General features: G+C 40.2%; 3 protein-coding genes across 5 annotated transcripts in view; all 3 read right to left on the reverse strand.

Moving 5' to 3' along the window:
• Nucleotides 1-5,578: 5,578 nt before the first annotated feature.
• s100a1 (S100 calcium binding protein A1) lies at nucleotides 5,579-9,788 on the reverse strand. Of its 2 annotated transcripts, none has more exons than XM_088999080.1 (3): nucleotides 8,457-9,788; nucleotides 6,105-6,265; nucleotides 5,579-5,792 (listed from the first exon to the last, which is right to left on the reverse strand). In XM_088999080.1, exons 2-3 carry the CDS (start codon nucleotides 6,243-6,245, stop codon nucleotides 5,643-5,645), a joined length of 291 nt encoding a protein of 96 aa, XP_088855206.1. In that variant the 5' UTR covers nucleotides 6,246-6,265; nucleotides 8,457-9,788; the 3' UTR covers nucleotides 5,579-5,642. The 2 variants fall into 2 exon arrangements, with proteins under 2 accessions (XP_088855206.1, XP_088855205.1); XM_088999079.1 differs by lacking the exon at nucleotides 8,457-9,788 and adding an exon at nucleotides 6,647-6,956.
• Nucleotides 9,789-9,918: 130 nt separating this feature from the next.
• tlr18 (toll-like receptor 18) lies at nucleotides 9,919-19,298 on the reverse strand. 2 transcript variants are annotated; one of them, XM_088999063.1, is made up of 4 exons: nucleotides 19,148-19,298; nucleotides 12,989-13,987; nucleotides 11,620-12,802; nucleotides 9,919-10,885 (listed from the first exon to the last, which is right to left on the reverse strand). In XM_088999063.1, the coding sequence occupies exons 2-4, from the start codon at nucleotides 13,975-13,977 to the stop codon at nucleotides 10,475-10,477; spliced, it is 2,583 nt and encodes an 860-aa protein (XP_088855189.1). In that variant the 5' UTR covers nucleotides 13,978-13,987; nucleotides 19,148-19,298; the 3' UTR covers nucleotides 9,919-10,474. The 2 variants fall into 2 exon arrangements, with proteins under 2 accessions (XP_088855189.1, XP_088855190.1); XM_088999064.1 differs by lacking the exon at nucleotides 19,148-19,298 and adding an exon at nucleotides 17,830-18,056.
• Nucleotides 19,299-21,939: 2,641 nt separating this feature from the next.
• Nucleotides 21,940-25,039, reverse strand: part of LOC148896376 (semaphorin-7A) — a 31,680-nt gene continuing 28,580 nt past the window's right edge. The window contains exon 15 of the mRNA XM_088999071.1: nucleotides 21,940-25,039. The gene's annotated coding sequence lies outside the window, so the exon portion shown is untranslated.

Here is a 25,039-nt window from a genome sequence, read left to right on the forward strand (position 1 = left end):
TATATCAGGTGGAATCTTATTAAAATACGCACAGTGGAAGTCATTTGAAGCCATTTTACAAATTATGGACACAACTTGTCCGGAGACATTGGTTGTCCTTTAAGTAACCACTTTCACACGGTCACTATCCTGCCAAATTCACAATTATGTAGCTTCAACAGCATCCATCCCATATTGGTCACATGAGACAAAAAAAAGACTTTCCACCAACACAGTAAACCTTGGAAGTGTGTGCAGGGCAATGGCGATTGGCCGAAGCTGACAGAAGGCCACGCCCCCTTTATCGCTGACCTCTGTCAGGGTTTTCTTTAACGGCATGGTGGCCGGGTCACGGCCGGGTCGCTTGGCAGGCCTTAACGACTTCCCCCCATCCCAATAAAGACGAGATGTGTTGTGATGTGTCGTGATGAATGAGAGAGCCACCGTCCGATGACCAGCAGGTAACCCCAAATACGGCAAAGCGAAGGCTGAAGATGACAAAAGAGACAGAATTCTAATTGAAAAGTTTTCATTTTCAGCCGATAAAAACCCTCTCTCAGCATTTTTTGCTACATTCGGAAAAAAGTACATTTTTCCTTTATCATTTTTTAATCACCAAAATTTGATTAGTGATGTTTTCATAAGAAATCAGCACAAACATTCAAACAATTTTAATCTGAAAAAAACATTTCAATATTTTTTCATAGTTTTATTTTGACCCAAAAAGCTTCAATCTATTTTGTATAGTTGTTTGTATGAAAAAATCTCTTAAATCACTTAGAAATATATTTGTATTTTGTATTAATATCGTAAATATATGCATCGACGGGTGTTTGTTTTTTATTTTGGTTTTTATTTAAAAAAACCACTTCAACTTCATATCATATCACATAATTTTTATCCATATTTTGATATCTGAAAAAAATTCCAAACATTTTTAGATGTACTTTTTATTTTAGCCACTAAAACATTTGTTTTTTTCAATATTTTTTGCTTTTATTCATACAATGGGTATCTTTTTATATTTATGTTTTGTCCCAAAAGCACAGGCAATGTTTTTCCCATAAGTATGTATTTTTATCTATAGAAAACATATAGAAATATATAGTAATAGTGAGTATAGTGAATATATAGAAAACATATAGATCTCCAAATTGTTTTTATTGACTACGAATATATCATGTAGCTCTTTTTTTGTGGCAAATATGGCATGTAACATCATTTTATTTTGTTATGTGTTCATGTGATCTTAAATACAATTGTTTCCCAAAAAAATTAATGAAAGTTGCGACCCGCGGATGGCTACCATGCAATCCACTACCTCACCAAAAACCACAGCATCAAAAAGGCCTGCTGTGCAGTAGCCACGTTTTTACGTCAATAACATGACCTCCAATGACAATAAACACCATTGAAGACGACGTAGCACTCTGACGTGGTGTTTGTCTGATGTAAAGTTGGGAATAAGGATGACGATGGAGTTGATGAGTTGTCATTTTTTCTCTGCAACCATGTCCATGTCCTTACTTAAAAGAAAACAAAATAACTCAGCAGCTCCAGTTTCATCTCCAACAATCCTCTGTGTGTATTTCCGTGGGCCTAAATTCATCTCTTGTGAATCTTGAAACGATTTTTTGGGCTCTCAAACAGGACTTCAATTCAGTTGACACCTTTGGAGGAAGATGGAGCCGATGGGTGGGGCATATGGGGGTGTGACTTTGACTGACAGGCGGCGTAATGTGGCGCCCGCTTAGCCTCCGTGTACCCTCGTCAACTTCCCTTGCCCGGATCCGTTTTCTTGGGGTCACAGTTCACCCATTAGAATGCCCCTTGGTGCCTGATAACACACACACATACACTATATTTGTGTATGTGTGTGTGTGTATATATGTGTGTTTGGGCAAAGACTGATGGTGGCTGTCAGGCCTCTCAACCCCTACTGACAGTGCATGGGTTTGAAAACACACACACACATGCACACACGCGCGCACACGCACACACACACACACACACACACACACACACACACACACACACACACACACACACACACACACACACACACACGCGCACACACACTCACACACACACACACACACACACACACACACACACACACACACACACACACACACACACACACACACAATGTGTAGAGCCTCAGGGGCTTAGTTGTCCTCGCGTTGGCCCATCCAAGCAGCGGTCGTACTGATGACAGAGAAGTGAGGCTGTTCAGTTTCATTCACACACTCAATCAATCATTTCATTAATCAATGTAAATACATTTCAGACAAAAAAAGTGGCAAACTAGTGTAATAAAATAAAGTAAACTCAAATATGTGTATGACTATCCTGCACGGATGCACAACAATACAAATGTCAAACTACATGACTTTTTGTTGTTCGCACTGCTGGCTCCCAGATATTTTTTTTTCTGTGCCTTGGATCGGATGAGGTGACCAGGCACAATCTGTACATGCTTCTGTCAGGTTCGTTAGGGAATTTGGAGTCAAGGAGACTGAAGTCAGGGGTGCTGTAGGCGTGTTGACGGGAGCAATAGCTGCATTTGCGCAGTTTCTATGTTCTAAAATGTCCCACCTTGCCCCCCCCCCCAAAAAAAAAAAAAAAAAAAAAAAAAAAGTACAGGCCCAGTCCAGAATTTTAGGTAGAAGACGCAACGACTGCCGCTTCTCCAAAAAGAACGTGCGTTCAGAAATGTGTTATCAGCTTGTACATTTGCTAATGAGGAATTAGCTTTGCTGTCAGCAAAAATAGCAGGGGTTGAAATGCTGCATATACTTGATTTTTTCGTACAAGGCACTTTTTAAAATTCTCTACACGACATTGTGCTTGTGTGTGCCACGTCCAGTTTCGTGTCATAAATTGGAGGGCATCATCTATTGGTCAATGCCGAAAAACAGCTCCTCGTGTTTAACAAGATACGTTTAACACTGTGACAAGGCATTCAATGGGCATTATTTATGCGTGTCCAGATCACGATATTCCTGTGACATGACACATCACCGGAAACGTACATTGCTGTCGCACCTCTAATGTCAACCATTTGCTAATAACAGTGGAAGTTGTAAAGTCTTACAATTCTTAGGTGATGACGACTCACACTGGAAGGTTTTGATTAGGTTTGAATACATATGGAAGTGCAAAGGCTTATCATACTGCTAACGGTTGTGTGAAAGGGGCTCTCGCATTGATGATTTTGATAGACTGATTGGAGTTCTCATGGTGAAGGACTCCAGCTGGCGGCTGAGGAAACAGGAAGGAGGTTGAAATCTACGATAAGAAGTCAATGTTGTCTTACTTTCGGGATTAGTATTTCACCCCTCAGGAGAAGGTTAATGGTCCACAGCAGCCGGCCGCATTCCTACATGGCGGACTTTGACGCAGCCTCACCTGTGTTTGGAGTTTGTGTTTTTTTTCTGCCATCCTGTCCTGCGAAGGAGATTTGCGTTTGGGCGGAGAGCAAACGGGACCCCAGGATAAGGAAAGCGCGAGGTAAACATTGACCCGAGCGCTATCGCACATTCGTCCATAACCATCTTTCTGGACAAGGCGAAAACTGTGCAAATAGCTCCGATGCGTTAACTCTCTTTTCACGCTCAGTATCGTCTGATAACGGCCACAGCCCTGTGGGCTCAGCATGTTTTAGCCATTTTTTTCATTTTATCTTTTACCAAGTCAAACATTTTATTGCAGCCCATATCAAATACAAAATTGCATTAAGATTGTCATGATACTGATAACACGAAACAAGCATTTTAAGAATATTTTCACAATTTCAAAATTCAGCAACACATGTTATCGGTTTACATGTCTGCCATGAGGATTTTTGGGATATTTTTTTGGCATCCCAACAAGTTCTACTTACACTTACTATCCCTTGAAAGTGGCTATAGATCTTCACCTTGCCAAGCCACCGAGTCACAGAGAACCTCAGAATGGGTGGTGGGCTGGGGGTTTAGTTGCTAAATTAGTTGTACCTGTATTGTGATATCACAAAGACCCACGTGGGCTTAATTGTGTTAAATGTTGGATTCAACAATAGCGTTTAGCTTCAGTTTGTCGCCATCTTCTGGACAATTGTAGCACTGACCATGAGTACTCAAAACAAAGACTATCGTAGGGCTGTAAAGTACAGTGAGACTTCAATTTACGAACTTAATTGGTTCCCAGACAGAGTGTGTAAGGCGAAAAGTGTGTATCTCCCAAAAAAATTCCCATAGGAAACCATTAAAATGGGAATAATCCGTTCCCGGGTTTCCATAAAATATACTTTTCAACTAAATACATCTTAAAACTACACACAACATAGCTTATTCTATGTATAATAAATGTGCTATTGTATTGTAATGAAAGAAATACACTGCATTGTATCATAAAGTCACTATTTACATTTGTGATGGTCATTGATGGCTTGATGGAATGGTGTTGGAGGTCGAAGGTCAAAGGGAATTGCTGTTTGGAAAGAGAGTCACATCACATGAGGACTGTAATTAAAAGAAACAAACTGTGCTGTAAAATAAAGTTTTATTTACCTTTTTGATGGTCGTTGATGGCTTATGGAAGGAGAATCACCTTCCATAAGGACTGTTGGTAACTTAACCTCTGGTGTGGCTCCTCTTCTTTTTTCTTTGGAGACTCATCATTTTTGCTGATTAAAAAACCTCTTAATTGACACCTCTTGCTTTCTGACTTGTAAGGTCTTACGAAGCTGAGGCATCACATTATCGTTCAGGTTGATTGTCATAGCCACATTCTTTTCTGGATGGAACTGCACATCATTCCACTTTGCCAACATTGCCTTTATGAGCTCACTTGATGCTGCAGTCATCTCGTACTCCTCGCCCTCAGATGTTCTCGAACCATCCGTTACTGACTTTAAAATCCTCAATAAGCGCCCAACTTCCAGGTTGGCGCATGGCGATATCGGCGTGAATTAGCCGTGCTTTCTCGCATAAAATAGCTTTACTCACGCTGTCGCCGGATAACTGCTTTTTGTTAATCCAAATTAACAGAAGTGTTTCAACTTCTTTGATTGCCCGAGACTGTCGCTTTGAGAGCACGGAAACACCTTATGCAACAGACGCACCTTTGATGGCTTCTCTGTTCCGGAGAATGGTAGCAATGGTTGACTTGGCATAGCCATGCTCGGCCACTAAATCACACAAATGCACACCTCGTTCGTGTTTTTTAATTATCTCCTTCTCAGCGACGGTGATTTTAGTGCGTGTCTTCTTGGGCTGAACATGAGCCTGTGGTGTTTTTTTTTTCGGTCCCATCATCGTAAAATTATCAGCAAAAAGCTCCAAGGAGGTGATCGACGTGTACATTCAATGAGAGGGGGTGTGGGAAGTAGCGCCGGCTGGAGCACTGTTCGGTCGTGTGCTTCCGTCGAAGATCACTCCGCCAGCCGTGGTGGGTGTGTATTATGAAAATAGTGCTTACTATAAGGTTTAATTTTCATAAATTTGACGTTTGTAAGACGAAAAGTTTGTAAGATAAGGTGTTTGTAAGTTGAGGTCTCACTGTCCGTTATTCTCCTGCTTTTCGTGCTTGAGAAGCATGACGTAATCGAAATCAATCAGGTATTTTTGACATTTAATATTATTCAGAAAACAAACAACTTCATATTTTCTTCTTTACATTTAGTTCTTGCAGGAGCCTTCAAAGAATTCATTGCAGGCCACGGTGAGTGCTGCCACCAGAACTACAAACTCCTGAAAGTCGAGTTGCTGGTCACCGTTCTCGTCCAGGTCCGTCATGATCTTGTCAACGGCAGCAGCGTCGCTGCAGCCCTGAAAAATAGAGGTGGATGATAACTCTGGCCAACATATACAATATTTAGCTTTAAATGGGAAGTCAACATTAAAATATTATATTAAATATTCGCATATTTGACAATAAAGCTGACTTTGACTTTTTGACTTCGAAAAGTGTCTTCACAATTAAGAGACTAATTAAATGGTGAAAAAATAAATGCAAATGTTAAAATGGTAAAATGCATTCAAAGCCAGTGAACTCTGACTTGAAATGTACCTGTACAGATGAAAGTCAATATTTATATTGTACTGTCAGTGTGCGTGTGCGGGTGCGTGTGCCTCACTTACAGCCATGAAGTCTGTGAGCTCCTCCTGCAGGAGCGTCTTGAGTTCAGATTTGCTCAATTTATGCTTGTCACCCTCTTTGGATGAGTATGAGTGGAAGATGGTGATGAGGCCCTCAATGGATTTTTCCAGCTGACGACTCATTTTGTCAACACGTTCGGTACCTGCGGCACACAAACGTAAAAATTAAACACAAACCGACGGGTGAAGAGCGAATTGTCACCCTAGTTACCAAATTGGACACATGAATCTTTTAAAGATGAGAATGAAGCAGCTCTTGTAAATCCATTGCGCATAAAATTGTTTCCAAGTGAGTGTCAAGTGTTAAATTCCACATCCTTGTCCAAGATTTCTGTTATTGCCTTTGAAAGAAGTTCCATTCTGCCTCTGTCTTTTGAATAAATTACTCTGCTCAAGATTGGGGGAGGGATAAAATTACAGGTATAAAAGCAGGTAGAGAAATTGCAGAGTCGCCATTCACTCCCCCAACCCCCTCACTCCGTGTCGGTACCTTTCACACAGAATTCAATGAAGTGGAATATTACCGCGACTGCATGCTTTCGTGCAGCAACACAGCATCCTGGAATCAGACAATTACATGACGTCAACATTTCCAAGTTAGGTGTTAAACGTCACACCTAACTCCCTGTCTTCCCACCATTCCTTTCAATACACACAACATACTGCCTTCAATGTATTGCTCTACTTTCACACAGCAAGCATCAGGCTTCTGATGGATAGTGCCAAAGTGCCTTAAGCAACCAATCAGATGGTTTTGTTGTCACTCGTGATGCAGGCATATCAATAATCAGGTATAAATGCTCCGATATTATGCCACAGATCCCAATTTTCCACCCTGACACTTGAGCAGGTGGAGTCAGAAACCGGCAAGGCGTGCAGAGGTACTTTTAGGTCACTAGGGATGACATCGCTGCCCACTACCCCCTTGGCCAGTATTCTTTAATTATATGCGGGTTTACGCAATTCAGGGCCAGCCTGATTCCAATTCTATGTTTAAGAAAACTGCAGTTTTTAACAATACTTGATTCAAATAAAGCCATTCGTCACAACTGCAAGCCATAACTGTATGATCAAAAATCTCCAGATTCAAAATGTCTAAAGGGGGGGGGGGATTACAGTAGTAGTAGTAACAACTCTTCTCACAGCAACGTGGTTTCCTAAGAGACATTTTCTACACTGGTTGGCACCAAGTGACACCTTAGACGCTACAACGCAGGGGGTAGTAGTGAGGAGTCACATCACCTCAGAATAATAGAATGGAAAACCACCAAAGTGAACCCCATGCTGAGTACCCCCAGAAGATTCCAATTCACTTTCAGCTCCTTACATATTTCATGAAGGCGCAGAGAGGTGGCGGGGAGTAAAGAACTTTTAGTGTATATGAATTATTATTTTTTATTAATAAGATGGATTTATTGAGATCTTTTCATCGAGGCAGCATCAATAAATAAATGTAAACCATGGCGTGTTGACGACATCTGCCAAAAATCTGGATAAGCAAGATATTGTCCATCCACTGTCTCGTTTTAGAGACTTGTTTTAAGTTGATTGTAAGAGTGATTTGTGGTGACTATGTTACATTGTGCCAGCCTAAAAACTACCACACTAGCAAAAACAATTTTAGGACAAAATTATTAGTTCAAGTTAAAAAAAATGCGAACCATAAATTACTGACACTTATGCAAACAATGTGAGCACAACAAAGCAAGCTGTTTATAATAGAACATAGGCAACATTGATGGAAACTCTTCTTTTTTATGCAAAATGTAGCTATACCAACAACTAAACTAAACATTTTACATTGGCCAATTCTTCTAAATGTTTTGTTGCCCAGCAATATTGGGTTCAACAAACATTTTTTAAGAATGCAGCCTTTGACATTAAAATACATCTCTGATAAAATACAAAGTAACTATATTTTGTCAGCAAGGAATTCCAGGACATGGAGAAAACATGGATTTAAAATTTAACACCAAACACTCACTTTACCCATTCTGTTGCTTTGAAAGCAATTCTATCATCACACCAGACTGGCGTTGACTTCATGCAATTATTCCAGGCTGTTACTCTCTGTCAGATGCAAAGTTATCAAATTAGCTATTTTCAGAAATGGGTATGTGAAATAGGCTTATGTTTCTATTAAAGTTTAGACTGTGTTGAAATGTATTTTAAATTTGTTAATGTATATTAAAGAAGTTGGTAAGAATTAAGAGAAAAGTCAATTGTTAATGGAATAACATACCATCTTACATTTCCTTAAGAGTTACAAAATTCTCCCAAAAGGGGCTTATTGTGTTATTTTACCTGAAGTCAAAACGAGAGATCCAAACTCACCTGACCGCAAAGTTAACAAGCTGAAGGGCGCCCAGCTGGCATCTCATCACTTATGAACTCTTCAACGGAACTTGATTCATCTTTGGGGTGACAACGGCCACCCTTTGGACGATTGTGGCATGACACGTCACAGCGAAGGAGCACGGATGAATGGAAGGGAGATGACACTTTCAAATTCACTCGTAACTTCATATTCCACTTTCGCATAGATATTATTGAAAATATATAATTTCATACTAAAATAACCCGTGTGCATCTGACACAAAGACAAACAACATGGTATAATTTAAACGTAAACGGATTAACCGTCAGGGTGACAATGGTGACCTCTTTGGCCGTTTGTGGTATGCAACATCAGGGAGAGCAGGACATAAATAGAAGGGAGAGCACACTTTCAAATTCACCATCTCAAAACTCTCTTTTCTATTTAAAAACACGTCGACAGTGACATGTATTATGATAGCACCGATGACACTGCTGTCGTGCTTTTTTCCGTATAATCGCTTTTAGTAGTGAGTACTGCTAGACCAAGCTACCGTAACGCTGACGTGGAGATAAGGATTTACATGCAAGTAAGAAACGTATTTTCGAGCAGACATCAGACCAAGAAAGTACAAGTATTTATAGAGTGATAGATTAAGAAGAATTAACTATTAGCCCCACCTTGGTGCTAATTAAGCCAACTGTAGGTGGTGTTGGCAAAAAAAATGGCACTTCTTGTTACGAGTTGGTGCCGCCCACCACAGTACATTGATTAGGCAGCATGTTCAGTTATATATTTACATATTAATTCTTTTACTCAAGCGCAGCAATAATATATATTTCTGTGATATGGTGTGCAAGTGTTATTTATGCAAGTATAATTGTCCTTACATGAAGAAAGCAGAACATTTTAAAACAGGTCAAAATGCAAAAGTAATACCAATGCATACAGTAATTTCATAGTTAAATTAGAACATTAGCCATTCAAACATTGCTAAAACAATTACATTATACGTACAACTAATATCAGTGGGCAATTTGTTCAGTTTACTTTATACTACTTATATTTGGCACAATCACAGAAAGTTATGAGATGAATATGATGATGATATGAATATGAATCATATTCACAGAGAGGAAAAGAAATATCCCCTTTATGTTTTTGGCAGTCATTTATCATCATTGGCACCCTGATACATTTAGAAATTGAGAATAAATAATAAATATACTGTATATTTTCTCCACCTGGATACATTTAAACTTAAATCTATCAGTAATGTTATTATGTATTATATTTTTGTTGTATTTTTTGGCTCAGACTGTAAAATGATCCATGCATATGTGTAACCATCAGTGTTTTGGACAATGCGGTAGAAAAGGGATCTCATTTTTTCAAACTGCGTTTCTTTTCAAGGCAGGACAAAGTCTTTGGGGTTTTTTTCTTCTCTTTTTGTTTGTGCCTTACACCTACAATGGATCATATTGTTAGATACACATTTTTATTCAAGAAGACAGTAAAAAATGTCCAGCATTTTGCAAATATTTGTGATATATGTATAAAAATATATGTGCTTCTATTCTACGATCCTTAAATGTCTGACACGTATAAAGACATCTTTGATTTTGTAAACAGTACTTCGACTAGGAAAAGGCAGGTTCATATGTTTCTTTGAATCATAACCCTGTTTGAGTAGTTATACTTACATGATTTCAAATATACAGATTGCTTAACATCCACCTTAAGGTCCATGGACAGTCCTGGCCTTCTTTGTCCTCATGAGCCGTACAACTTTGGCCTACTCGTAGAACAACTACAAGGTACTAGTGAAGCAAACCAGTTCTCCTACTGAAGTACTAAATAGTAGCTAAATTGTATCACGTGGACTTCATATTAAAGATACCGAATGAATTCTGAAATAGCTTTCCAGACTGGCAGCTTCAACCAAGTGTACAGCAGAGGTCCAATCTTTTCAACATCTCAGGGTCGTATTCACATAGGTCCATTCGTGTCCAGATGTTTAGGTTTACCAAGGGCCTCACGCCACCACAGGGATTTGTCTTCCATTTAACACTTCATCTTTAACGTATTCCGCTCCTCCATCAGGATCGGCTATTTCCGGCCCCCTAGCTCCCTTGAGCGAGTGGCCCCCCACGGAGGAATTTCGACTCCTGGTGCTATTCCTGGTGGGTTTGCCCAAGACGCTCCTCAGCTGGGACCAGAAGAAAGCCTGCTGGTTGGCCTGCTGAGGCCACTCCAGGTATGTCTTGGTGCTCAGCATCTTCTTCAGCTTGCAGTACTTACTAGGCAAGGAACTCGGGTCTATAGGTTCCTTCACCACCAGGATGACGTCACTGAATGTTTTACCCATGGCTCGCTGCTGAGCAAAGTACAGCTCGTAGTTGCACCATTCGCTGTTGACAAAATGCCGTGATAGCACAAATATGACCTGTGAGAAACAAATATGAGAAACAAGAAAAACATTTTTTTAATAATCCTTGAAATTGTTTTCATATATTGCCTCGAAAATTCCAATGGGGTCGTGACATATGATCTTAATTCTTTCCATTATCACCTTATCTTTCACTCTTGAACGCAATAAATGCAGCAATCATGTTTTCTAACCCCCCCACCCAAAAAAATCCAATGTGTTTCTATTATGTGATATCATGTGGATGGATGGATTTCTTCTTGAGTCGTACTCCTTACAAAAGGGATATAATAAAACTGTCCCCTAGGTGGCGATATTGCTCCCCTAATTTTGTTTAGAATAAGAAAGATGAACTCATTCCTTTTCTGTGAACTCCGCATATCATGTGAGAACCCCATATCAACACCAAATTCAATTTGGTTCTGTATTGTTTCTTTGTTCATTTTTTCACTCCTATTTTTGACACCTACAGGTGCAAGGCAAATAATTATTTATTTTGAAACCACACGTTATCAAGTTGAGCTGGACTGGAAGGCTTTGTGGTAACTTGACATCTGAGATGTGCGACCTTTTATTTCAGGAATTTGCGTTGGGTAACGAATGAAATCAGCTACCTACGATTCTCAAAACCAAAAGAAATTGTTTTATTTTTAGTGCACTGCCTAGTGTTTCTTTGAGAATAGTAAAGGTCACACAAATAGTTATTTTCTTGTCACGCCGTGAGAGATGCCGCAGCCATTGCATTGCGTTACCTTGTGACTACTTTCAATATTCTCGATAATGTTGTCGATGATCCAACGTCCTGGCATGAAGTCCCTCTCGTGAATGCACAGTCGGTAGGGGTTCCTGTTGTTCTCCAGACACGGCAGTAGCTGCTCCCTCACCCAGTCGGCGTCACAGTGGCTGTAAGATATGAAGGCGTGATAGGCAAAAGGGCCTGCTTCTCCTGAAGCTCGCTCCTTGTGTGCTCTGTATTTGGCCCTAATGATCTGATAAGTGGCCTTGGTGTACCACGGCAGGTCGAATATGTAGCAGATGAGCAACAGAATGAGGATGACCGCCGTGGTGGTGGCGACGCTGATGATGATGACCAGTCTGACGTCGCATGCCACCTCACTTGGTAGGTATTTGGATATAACGGTGTTGAGGAATTGCTCTGGGTGGTAGCACTTGTAATTCTCGGGCCAGTCCGTTAGGTTGACCCGCCCTTCTGTCTTAGTGTCCTCAATAAAGGCGTGAAGCTCACAGGTACAGTGGTAGGGATTGTTCCCAGCCCTCAGGTGAGAGAGTCCAGGCATGTGTTGAAAAGATTCCTTGCTGATGAGACCAAAGGAATTCCCATCCAAAGCCAGCCTGAACAGCGATGGACTCTCCCACCTGGACGGTATGAACTTGATTTTGTTGTCGCTTAAAAGCAACTCCTTCAGGTTGATGGCTTTCTCAAAGTATGTGACATTTAGCTGGTCTAGGTTGCATGAGGACAGGTCCAAAAACTGCACTGTGGTGGGTAGACAAGCGAGAGATTCTGTGGTGAACTGGTTGTGGTGAGCGATGACTGTGGTGATGTTCATTTGCCAGATGCAGCCTCGGCTGCTTTCGGCGGATCCTAGCTGGTTGTGACTGAAGTCCAAGACTTTTAGCCGTTGAAACTGCCTGGTCAGTGCCGACAAGTCTCTCAGGCTGGTTAGCTCGTTGGTGCTCAAATTGAAGGTGTGAAGACTTCTCATGGAGCCCCTGTAGTTGCACAGCTGGTTGAATATGTAGTCATCGCGCAGGCGGTTATTGGAGACGTCCAGGATTTCCACACCACTCATCTCCACCCAGGCATCGCAAGGGACAGAGTTGAAGTATACATAACCAATTGACAGCTGCTTGACCTTGTTGAGCCAAGTGAAGCGCCAGTCAAACCGCAGTATGTCAGGGTTGCTGATGTACCTGAAAGATATCAGGAGCCACACGCATACAAGTTTTAACCAAATGTATCAAAGATGGTATATTGGTCAAGATATACTGGTCATAAAGCCACCAGTAAACGAGAGTGGTGCCTCGTAGCTTGACCTAAGTCAGGGTAATTTTAAGTCAAGGTATCACTGTATCCTGAACCTAAATGGGATGCCTTACCAGAGATCCAGCTTTTCTAGCTTCAAGTCGGTGATGCTGGATTTGGCGCCGCTGTCTGTAAATTTTGGCGAGCGTGCAAAATCAATGTACTGGAACCGGAGCCTTTTGATAGGGGCAACTTGTAGGTTGGTCAGGGTCATCCTCAAAAGATTCTCATTGAATTTTCCTCTGTGAAAGATTAACTGGTAGGCTGTGATGTCCCCTAAACCCTGGAAGATGTCCTCGTTTCCCGTGTAATATGTGAACTCGAAGAGGTTGCGGAACTGGATGGCACTGAAGCTCTTGTTGGCGAGGTCTTGCAGCATGTGAAGCAGAGTGCCAGGCTGCTGGTCGATGGCCATGTCGAAGCCCATCTGTTCAGTTTGGACAATACGTAGACTACCAGGATCATAGAAACTTAAATTGGTGGAGCATTTGATAGCGAAACCTTGTAACTTGATCTTCATCAGTGGGCGAAAGTCTTCCCTCTTTAGACCCTCCACTAGAGGTCCGCCCAAGGACAGAACCTTCAATTTGGCCAGTCTAGAAAATCCCTCGGATAATGTTGCACGCTTGTAAAGATTGTTGGACATGTAGAGATATTTTAGGTTCAGCAGAGACGTCAGAACCAAGGCAGGAATCTCTTTCAGGGAGTTGTTGAAGATGTTGAAATGCTCGAGCAGTTTATTGTTTCTGAATGCGTCATCGTCGATGTGCGAGATGTTGTTGTACTGCAGATTCAGGACACGAAGGTGAGGGAGACGCAAAAAGTCCTCCGAATGGATTGCTTGGAGTTTATTGTAGGAAAGGTCAATGTCCTCCACTGTGAACGGGAAGTATCTCCATGGGACAGCCTCCAGTTGCCCACCTAGGCAATCTGCTTTGCGGCCCGCGTTGGAGAAGCGACAGGGAATTCCTTCGACGCCTCCGCTCGGGGTTATTGGGCTCTGGGTTGGCGACGTTTGCCCGCCATTCAATACGGCACTGAAGACGATGAAGCTCCACAACATTATGACTCACCTGTCAAAACAAAGAAGCAAAACATTACTACTCACAACAATTGGAACTTTTTCCAGTCCCAGAAAGATTCATTCATCCATCAGAAAAATAAGAATTCAGATCTCAGCGTCTGGGGCAGGAAGGTGTCCCTGTACCTGGGACTGATACGCTCATGACCAAGATGTTTTCAGATATTGAAATAAAGGCTGGGGCAGGTTGGGCTCATTGTGTAACACTTGGTGATGATGCTTGAGTCATAACTTGAATGCTTTAAAATGCAATTGTGTTGGATCAAGTCTTTTGTGGTGCTTTTGACTACTTGGCAACTGTGGGGGAAAAAAATCAATGTCCTTGATAAACAACTTAAGGTCAGCGTACAAAATAGTAGTACACACTTTGTTCTCTCACCAATTCAAAATACTAAAAGAATGACTGTGACGTTTGTTTTTCTTATTTTTTAACCTGTGCTTCCTTTGGCCAACCTTAACCTAGATATGAAACAGTCAAACTTCCACAATATAAAATCACTCCGAGCATTTATTCAATATAAATAATATCTAACTTTAGGTTCATATACTTAAGACAAATATTATCAGTACTCTAGACTTAGTCCTACAAGTTACAATCTTCAGTGGTGGTACTAGTACTGCATGTCGATGTCAACTAGTGCAGGGTTGCCTCACAATAATTTTTTTCTTGTTGTCCTACTAGTCTCCAGAAATGTGTCACAGTAGTGGAAGTCATTTGTAGAAAAAAAAGACAAGACACAGTCATATTACAAGTTGACCCGGATCGTACTTATACACTGACTTTTTCACCTGAACGGTTAATATGGGCCACGTCAAGAATTTAAGTCGAATGTTAACTCAGCGCTAAAGTAGCAGTCCTCTTAACCAGTGATCCACAACCTCTGGGCCGTGGACCGATACCGGTTTGTGGTTCATTTGGTGGTGGGCCTCAGAGAACCAGAATCAGAAATCCTTTAATCGTCCCCCAATGGGGAAATTTGCAAAGGATACATAGCTTTCAGTACTTCTGTTCTATTCATTTCATAATCAGTTTTATTCATTTTGGAATATGAAATGTCTTATTCAGGAAATTACAGGATTGTCCGTCTACAATATGGCACTCCTGACGCAGATCTAAGAGTGCTTCTCTTGACAGGTTACTCTGAAAATTAAACACAGGAGATGCCTAATATGTGCCAAAGATGAATTGCACTTTGTATTTGCTGCGTATATCATTTTGAAGGTATGTTTCAAAGTTACCACAGAAAATCTAAGAGGCGTGTTGTAGCCAGATAGGTTTTCATGCGATTCATATCATATTTTTGTGTTGTATTTATCTGTCACACCATAAAGGTCGGACCCTGAAAATATTATTTGACATTGAACTGGTCCATGGGGAAAAAAAGGTTGGGAGCGGCTGCTCTAAACATTATTGCCAGTTTGAGCATTTCCATTCATCAGTTAAATGACCAACTACATATATGTGTCTCTCTTCATAATATCAGAACTGTTGTTATTGAGAAGACATGTATTTTTTTTAATATATTCAGCCCACTCTGGTGATGACTCATCACGTCTTAGCGTCCTTAAGGGCTTTGCAGCATTTCATTGCTTTTTCCAATTTGTTTTTGTTTCATTTCATAGCTCCGTTTATTTGCTCATTCTTTGTTTTTTCTTCACAATATTGAGCAATGAGGCCCCCTTTTTTAACTCTTTTATTTTGACTCAATTTTAAAATGTTCCGTCTGAAGAATATTCATATTCCTGTAATGATCATTTGCATTGTAAATAATAACACACTGGCACATAGGTAACAAATGTAGTAGTCAGACAAGAAGAAAAGTATGATGTTCCCTATTTTTCTTCAAACTTTTTCTGTTTGAGGGAAAAAAAAATCCACAGCAATTCCATTGATTCACACACACGCACATACCTTTAGGTTCCTCGCTTCAGTGTAAACACTCAATCAAAACCTTTCCTCATACTGTCTTTATATCGTTGATCTGTGGGTCAGCGGAACTCACGTGCATGAATTTTTACAGCATTCCCACAAACAGCGTGCAGGTGTCTGAAGTTGATTTTGTGTTTGTGCTCGAGTTCACAAATCAACAAAGCCTATCAAAAAGCCTTATCTAAATAACGCAGTCTCCGCCATGCTTACGCCTGCTGCCGGTTGCGTAGGAGGTCATGTGCAAAACACTCACGATCAGTGTGCGCAATCTGGATCAGTGGAAGTGCAATTTAATGCTTGCTCCATATATGGTATCAAAATAATTCAGGCCCCAAATGTCTTTGAAAGCATCATCCAGGGTGTGAACGACTCCAAAAAATTTGGAACGAGAAATTTGGACGAGTCTCTGTTGGATTCATTAATGTTTTATGATATATTTTCTCGTTTGAGATTTGAACCGCCAAGTTGCCATGGCTACTTGCCTCATGTATAAATTGCCCGCCGGCTAAATTCGACCTCTTGTTTTATTCATTTTCTTTTGAACAACTTAATGTTTTGATGTTGATCATTTTTGGACAACTTCACACTGTTCTCAATTTGCACAATATTTACACTACTTAGCCTGCCGCTCAGATGTATTTAATGTCCAATTAATGTTGCATTATCGCTTTATGAGCATTAAAATTGCAAATCCATTATTTCAAACATTGTCATTGGGTTTTATGATACCTTAAAAAATCATAAAAGTACTTAGTAGAATCGTGTCACTGAGGCTAAAACAAATCACAAATCTTGGTCGCTAATTTGCTTGAAATGCTTTTGTTGTCAGTGTAAAAAAAGATTAACAGAGGTAATATAAAGCATTCAGGAAATAGAGGTAGTAAAATATGAATATTTTTGAAGGGGACAAGTGTTTCCTGTCTGGAGTTGAAACTATGTAGTGGCCTTGGCCCGGTTTGTTATTAACCTGCACAGCAGCAGCGGGAAGAGTGAGTCACATGGAGGAAGTTTAATGCCTTTCCATGTCGTTTATCATGAAGGAATGGTAAGGCTTTATCTCAGTGGCACGTTGATGTTGCAAACTCCACACAGGGAGGCCGGGGTGGGACGTGAACCACCGACCTCTGCACTGTCAAGCCGGTGTGCTAACCACTTGACTACCGAGCCGCCCTGTTTGTATCAAGTTAATTGAATTAATCTTATTTATTTATTTATTTTGGGGGGTGGGGTCATGTGACCTTCACAAGTTATTCCGTGATTGGTTATTACCTGAGCCACAAACGCACTTAATAACTAGAATACCCAATTTAGGCTAATGGTGCGGCATGGAACATTTTAATATGAAGAAAAAATAATGACTTGACACCTACTTTTAAACAAAAAGTGACCGTCAAGGTGAGCAAGTGTTCTGTATGTCCCGTGACAGAACACAAAAGACATTCTGCAGCGGCCAAAACAATTACCATCATGAGATTGACTCAATCACTTAGTACATAGGTGTTTTTTAATGACACATAATGCCCTAAAATGGTGAAAATACTGAATGAACCTTTTCAGGGACAGCGGTTTCTACAGTGGACAGTTTATTATGTTATCAGGTTGCAAGGGGCATGAAAGGGTTAATACCACTTTTGAAAGGGGGCGCTGCGGGAATGTAAAACTGACATACAACAAAAGACAATGAATCAGTTTATATTTAAATACTTAAATGGCCCACCAAACCTTATTTTTATCAAACAAAAAATCTGCTATCCTAATGCTAACATGCTATTTGAAAACATATGGCTGTGCTAACATAATTTTGCATCAATCTTACAGTATTGTAATTCTAAACTTTCAAGCAACTGCTACATTTACATACAAGAGCCGCAACATAGAGCAACAAAACATCCAATAATACTTACAGTGTATATTTTATCCAGTCTTTGGGAATGTGTCCTATTAAACACCTCAAAATCAATCTCTCTTTCCCCAAAAAAGTGTAGTGTTTTGTCATGTTGTCTTCTTGCGCAAGGACCAGTGTGAGTCACAAGTAGCACTTGTTAACAAACAGCATCCTATTGCTTTTTTGGCTGTTAATATCTTTTAGCACCATCGATTAGCAAACTTGCAACACAGCGTTGTTGGATGTTTTTACGATGGCGACTGATTATCGTTGGAGTAATAGCAAGTCAAAGAAGCCCAGTCAGCACTTGTCTTGCCTCAAGGTTGAGCTTTTTTTTGGGGGACAGTACGTGTTGCACTTGTTGCTCAATCCAAGCCGAGCTTTGTCACACAATGAACAACTAGAGGTGATGAACTCACCCGGTCACAAAATTCCTTTATTTCACTGACTATATTTAGTATAAACCGGCGCGGAATTGGACAACTATAGTCGAGAAAGATTTTGCCGTTGTACCAAAACCTAGATTGAGACTGAAAAGGGTTACATTGAAAAATAAGAACCACATATGAAAATATTTGTGTATTTGACATATGTATGTATTATGTTATTTTGTCTTCTGGTCTTGTAAACTTATAAAATAAAATATATATTTTCTATTATTTGTTGATATTTGCTGTCGACAAGTCATTCTTTTTCCAATTTTAGCTTCCTGTTACATTAACTCATTCACTGCCAGACGATGTGCAAATATGTGTCCACTCCAGTTCCAAAACTCCAGTTTTTGTCATTTTCACTCAAATTGCAGGATCCACAAAATATAGTGTTTTAGGACTACATAAACATTCATTGCAACATAAAAAAAACCTTAGACTCTCTTCTTCCATCAGAAAACAATAAAACAATGATTTTGAGCTTACTTGGTAGTGTAGAGTTATCTGTATTGAAAGTGGGGGCGGCTGTACAAAAGGTAAATGCTGCCTCCTCGTGGGAGGGGAAAACTTGCTTGAAACGCACCCCTCAGCCAGAATGAGTTAATTGTCTGTATTTTCACCTTAAATAGAATAAGTTTAGCTTTTTTTCTTTATATCCATGTTGTTTTTTTTTCTTCACGTTTTTCTACAAAAAATAAAATAATATATATATTTTATTTATTGATTTATTTATTACCACCAGTGAGGCTACCAAAATAAACACAAATTAGTCACAGTAACCCTTTTTTGGCTTTGATCCACCGGTTGAGCAACCCTAACTCTGAATCACTCGAGCATCCACTCAACAACAACAACGCGAATGAAAATGTTTGCCTTGGATCAAAATATTTAGCATTTAAAACTCACTTCCTCAGAAGAGTGGTCAGGCGCTTCCTTCTCTTCCTCAACGTGGCCACACGTTTGAATCGGGCCAGTGTGTCAATCCGTTTGTTTCGATTGGCACGAGCGAACTCCCTTATGTGCTCACTCTGCCTCGTCTGTGTGTGTGTGTATCTTGTTCAGGAATGTGGAACGGCCTCAAAAACTTGACTTGTTTTCTTTCACTCTGCCAACTTACACTACTTGTGGAACTATGGCTTTATAAAACAAAATGTGCTTTAATTTTGAAGCGATTCAATTTTTGACTATGTCCATCATGAAACCACAAGGAAAATAAAATATTCTTGGCAAAATAAAGAAACGATCTAATAAACCTTGATCAGCTCCACCATGGGGAAATTCCAGTTTTTACGGCAGCGCAGTGACTTGTACCAACATGTGAGCACGATATAAATATCTATGTACATGTCTACAGCGTCAGCCAAGAGACACACAAATAACAACTCCACTGCACCGTATCAGCAAATGTGATCTTGAGCAGTTATCACATCCCGTAGTATCATATGTTGGAAAGTATTATGTATATTATCAATAAATCAGCTCTTAAAGCTTTTTATAATTGAACTGAAAACAGACCATCAGTTCATTAGATAGCATAATAAATATGCACTTCATTTACGTGACCAGCAGCAAATATAGTCAGCAGCATTGTGTGTCGCATGGAAAACGAACACGAGCAGAATACTATACGTATTATGTTATTGTACATACAATTTATAGTTGTGTGAACGTGAACAGCCAAGAGAATCATGAGCAGTGTTGCTTGAAGCATCAAACATGGTCTCACCAAGTCATAAATCAAGCATGTCAAACTCATATTGTACTGCAGGCCACATTATAGTTATGGTTTCCTCTCAGGGGTTGTTATGAATTTGGGGAAGCCATTAGAATGTTTAATCCCCTCCATATATGACATATAGAGTACACAACATAATAATGAATAACTCAGCAAATTGGAAGTAAAACATATTGACTGTTATTGATTGTGGTTTTCATGGTACAATTTGAAATATTGGTTCAGACTTCAGCAAGCATCATGGAATTTCACAAGTTTGAGCTGCTTTTGCGGGCCGAATGAAATTAGGTGGCTGGCCAGATTTGGCCCCTGGCCCCTGACTTTGACACCTGTGTCATAAATGAACACATTGTTGTGTGTTTGGTGGATATTTAAAAATATGAAAATAGTCACTGGTGTATATTCTTTATCCTCTGTAAAGAACAATTTATATTTCCACTGCTTGCAGTTTAGATTGGCTCCTTGCACTGAAAAAAAAAAATAATAATAATAATAATAATAATAATACATTTAATTTACGAGCGCCTTTCAAATCACCCAAGGGCACTTTACAATTAAAAGAACAATAAACCCCAGAACAATACCACCATAAATAAAATGATAAATAATAAAAGAGCGGATTCAACTAAACTGTAAATGCAATTTTAAACAGATGGGTTTTGAGTATATCATATACCGTTCATGTCTGTAATTTCCTGCAGCCGGTTTGCCAAGTCGTGCACATCAGAATGAGCAATGTAATGTTCATCGGAGCAAAGTAAACATGCGGGAAGATGAGTTGGAAGCATTGTCGACACTGACTCAACAACTGCAGAGATACATGATAGTCATGATAACTATCAATGTTAACCAACGAAGGTTGTGTAAAGTGCAATTTGTTCCTCCTTTTGCCCAATCGTACCTCTTCTAATACTTTTTTTTCTTTATGCTGATTGATATTCAAGCTGAGAAGGTGCGGGGGAGGGTGTATCCCTGAAACCACGCGGTGTAAATCCAGCCTTGATGATGTCAGCATTCTACTTTGACTTCCATACATGAGTTTTCCATGACTTCACACCCACACGCACACACGCACACACACACACACACACACACACACACACACACACACACACACACACACACACACACACACACACACACACACACATACACAAACACACACACGCACTGATTCAATGATTTGTGTCGAATTTGTGTCGACACACTTGTTTTGATATTTTTGATAGCTCGCTCCTCTCATCTCGATCAGTTGTTAAACACGGCTGCTGGACTTGCGTAATCATTTTGTCCATCTTTTATGAATAAACAGCTTTGTGATTACATTGCGCATTTGTGTCGCTGTTTGTGAATAGCCGCCAAAATATTGCTATTCAAAGCGAGGCCGTCAACATGGCTGTGAGATGTCTGTGTGTCTTTTAAAGGAATTCATTGAGATTTGTAGACAAGATTTAATGTCTTCTAGTCATCTTTCGTCATTAATATTTTGCTCTCAATTCAAAATGAAAAATTGGTGGGGAAGTTCCAGGAAGGCCTCTCCATGAGTCGTCACCTTACCGTGGTGGAGGGGTTTGTGTGTCCCAATGATCCTAGGAGCTAGGTTGTCTGGGGCTTTATGCCCCTGGCAGGGTCACCCATGGCAAACAGGTCCTGGGTGAAGGACCAGACAAAGTACGACTCAGAAGACCCCATATTAAGAAAAACATAAATGGACTTGGTTTTCCGTTGCCCGGATGCAGGTCACCGGGGCCCCTCTCTGGAGCCAGGCCTGGAGTTGGGGCTTGTTGGCGAGCGCCATAGGGCCTGATCGGCCTCAGCCCGAAAAGGAAACGTGGGTCCCCCTTCTCAAGGGCTCACCACCCATGGGAGGGGCTAGAGGGGTCAATCGACTCTTTTTTTTATTTGAATGAAATTCACAGTTTGACAGATACCCGTTTGTTGTCAAAGCAAGACAGTGTTTGTTTTGTAGTCACATTTTATTGGTTATCACATGTCAAGAAATATTTTGTTACATGAATATCTATTGCACCAGATATGACCTTAAAAATAACAGCATTTTTATTATATTATGAATAATTATAAGTACCGTTAGAAAGAATTTAACACAAAAAAACACACAATGACAGCGGGCACATTTCATGTACATCACTTGAGACCTCAGAGCAACACGACAGCGAGCCACTTCTTCCACAATACTGTGGTCCCTGAAGGCCACATGATGAAGATTGCGACTTCTACAGCCGTTAAAAGACACAGTTCACACACTTGTAATCCGATTATGACACAGACTGCCAGCAGTAACCAAAACAACGGGTGGATAGTGTGACAGATCTTTTCCGTTTGCTGACTGAAAGTTTGCATTAAAACTACACGCGGATCCTGACGCGACGACACCCTGGTTGTTCGATATGTCGCAAAGGAGCCTTGAGGCTGAGTAACAACAAGCTAGTATAAAAAAGCTTATTTTTTCAACATGAAGTTAGTCGACAGCTCGAAATTTGACACAGTCGATGACAAAGTAGACCTTTAAAACCGCATCGTTTAAAAAATATTCCCAAACCAGTCTTTGTGTTGTCCAACCACGTTGAAGTCTGTTTCTTGTTAGACTAGCTAGCCATTAGCCAAACTGCGATGTGAAAATCAATCAGAATCAGAAAACCTTTATTCGTCCCACAATGGGGAAATTTGCAGTCCACAGCAGCAATTTGAAACATAGCTCAAACTGTCTTGTGGGTTCTCCAGTTATGGGTGTGGTTAAATGTTAATTAGTCTCTTTGATTTGTAAACCTAGTATGTTGCCATTCCCTTTCCTTTGATTTTTATCAAATACAGGAAGATCCTTGAATCTTCGGGTGTTCCTCAATGATACTCGTCAGGGGGTGGCATGCTCTGCCCTCTGTGGAGCAGAGCATGCCGGTCGGTTGCTAGGTTTTCACGCACGACATTCAATTCCAAACTCCGTACACCAAAAATAGTGTTTGCTGAAATGACTCCATTTTATTTCATTAAATGGTTGCAAGAAATGAAATCATCTGGATGTCATGCATTTTTTAAACTGGACTATACATCTACTTAAAAAATGTATCTGGGACTGGATGATTTAATTTTTTTGCAATCGTCAAAAAGAGAGCTAAAATGGAGGAAATTCAATGCAACATGTTCTTAGTAGCCACCCGATTGTATGAACACCGTTGTCAAGTACTTGCACCAAGAGTAAGGAAAGATGATGTTAGGTCAATGCAGAATTTAAAAATATATATATTTCCTATTCTGACTATTTTTGAATGCCTTGGTGTTGTCAAACGGCAAATAAGATGATCCCCAAGCAGCACAGAAGAAAAGAAATGTCGTAGTCTCAATCCGCACTGCTCGTCAACTCAAATAAATGTAAAGCGGAGCAAGCTGGCTCCTAATTAGCTATTAATGACAGCCGGTCCGCAGCGGATGCCCCGACACGACTGAAGGATAATTTATCAGTACTCTGGAGAACTTTCTAATCCGCTACACGACTCTTCAGTCACAGACTTTATGTACTTCCAAGATAAACGTGAAACTAGAGCTTCCCTTCGTCAGCCCGTTACTTCCGTGAAGCTTCTGTCCCGAGACGAGCAAGTTTGTTTTTGTATCACAGCTTTGAAACCCGGTAAGAAAAACTAACACATACATATCACATTCCAACTATGCCGTTTAAAAGACCCAAAGCATCGAGACAAAATGTTCACATAAAGAGGCAGCAATGGTAGAAATCAGCACTGGCAGCAATAAAATACGGAACATCACAAATCTAAACACAAGCCTTTTTTTCTTAATCTCCTGGTAAAAATGTTGCCTTTTGACAAGGTCTGTGATAAAATGGCTATTGCGACACCTTGATCACGTCTTTGCACTCCGTCGGTCACAACTTGCGTAGGTTCTGTAGAGCTTCATCGTGTTTGGATGTGGTTCAGTGATTTTATTGAGTTTGTTCAAGGTACTTGGTGTCGTGCACTGTTTCGAACAAATAGACAGAAGCTAGTTCACAAAAGCATAGCCAGGTTGTTTTTTTTTTCTTTTTCTCCCTGTCTTGGCTGCTTTTCAAAATCTGATATAAAATCAACAAGGAAGTCAACTCAAAAAATAACTTCAAGAGAAATAGTAATCAGTAATCAGTAAGGTCCACCAGCTTAAGTCTACCTCAGGGGGCGGCCATTTTGCCTTTCTGTCAAGTGGAAATGACATCACAGTCATTCGTGTAATGACTGATAAAGATTCACCTGTTCTTTGAAATAAAGCAATGATTTGTAATTACCTGACCCCTGCCAACTGCGATGTCCTTTTCAGTTGATAGCAAGTCGCAAAATGGCCGACCCCTGAGCTGGACCAAAACAAAACCATTGGATTTTACCGCTTAACTCAAATACAATATGAATTCGAAGGCTGTGTTTCGAGTATAAGAGCTGCGTAAAAGTTCTTATTGTCAAAAAAATACAAACAATAATAAATAAAAAATAGGTTGACTTCCCATTTAAGGAAAATACGGGAAATTTAACACCAGAATTCAAAGTTTATTGAGAAAACAAATTGGAGATTTTTATCTTCAGGTCATTTCACCCAAGCCATGTTAATTTGCAACCGTTTGTCAAAGCAGAATTTGTTTTGACTTTCAATCACTATAATCCATACTTTTACGAAGACCACCTAATTGTGTTTTGTTCTGCACCGAACACGCTGACCATTAGCAAGGACTATCAAGTTAGGCTCAATAGAAGGGCGGTCTTAATTTGAGCCTTTCTTCTCCGGCTACGTTTTCAAAAGCGTTGCTGCAACTCGATGCGGTTGACCTTTTTAAGAAAGGCCGAAGAGAAACGGCAAAGCTGTGAACAAGGTGTCATGGCTGAGGGCATCTTGTTAAAAAGATGCCAGGAAAGAAATAATAAAACCCCATTTTGAGGAGGACGTACTGAGACACAGTGGTAGTCGGCAAAGAACTGTTGCTCGTTCTTGTTACTTCCTGTTCAAAAAAAAAAAAAAAATGATGATTCTTCCTCCCAGCGATGTTGCCCGAGTCCCAGCGATTACTTGGA

The sequence above is a fragment of the Hippocampus bargibanti genome, linkage group LG06 (genome assembly GCF_051943395.1).
Source record: "Hippocampus bargibanti isolate YZ-2025 linkage group LG06, ASM5194339v1, whole genome shotgun sequence".
Lineage (NCBI taxonomy): Eukaryota > Metazoa > Chordata > Actinopteri > Syngnathiformes > Syngnathidae > Hippocampus > Hippocampus bargibanti.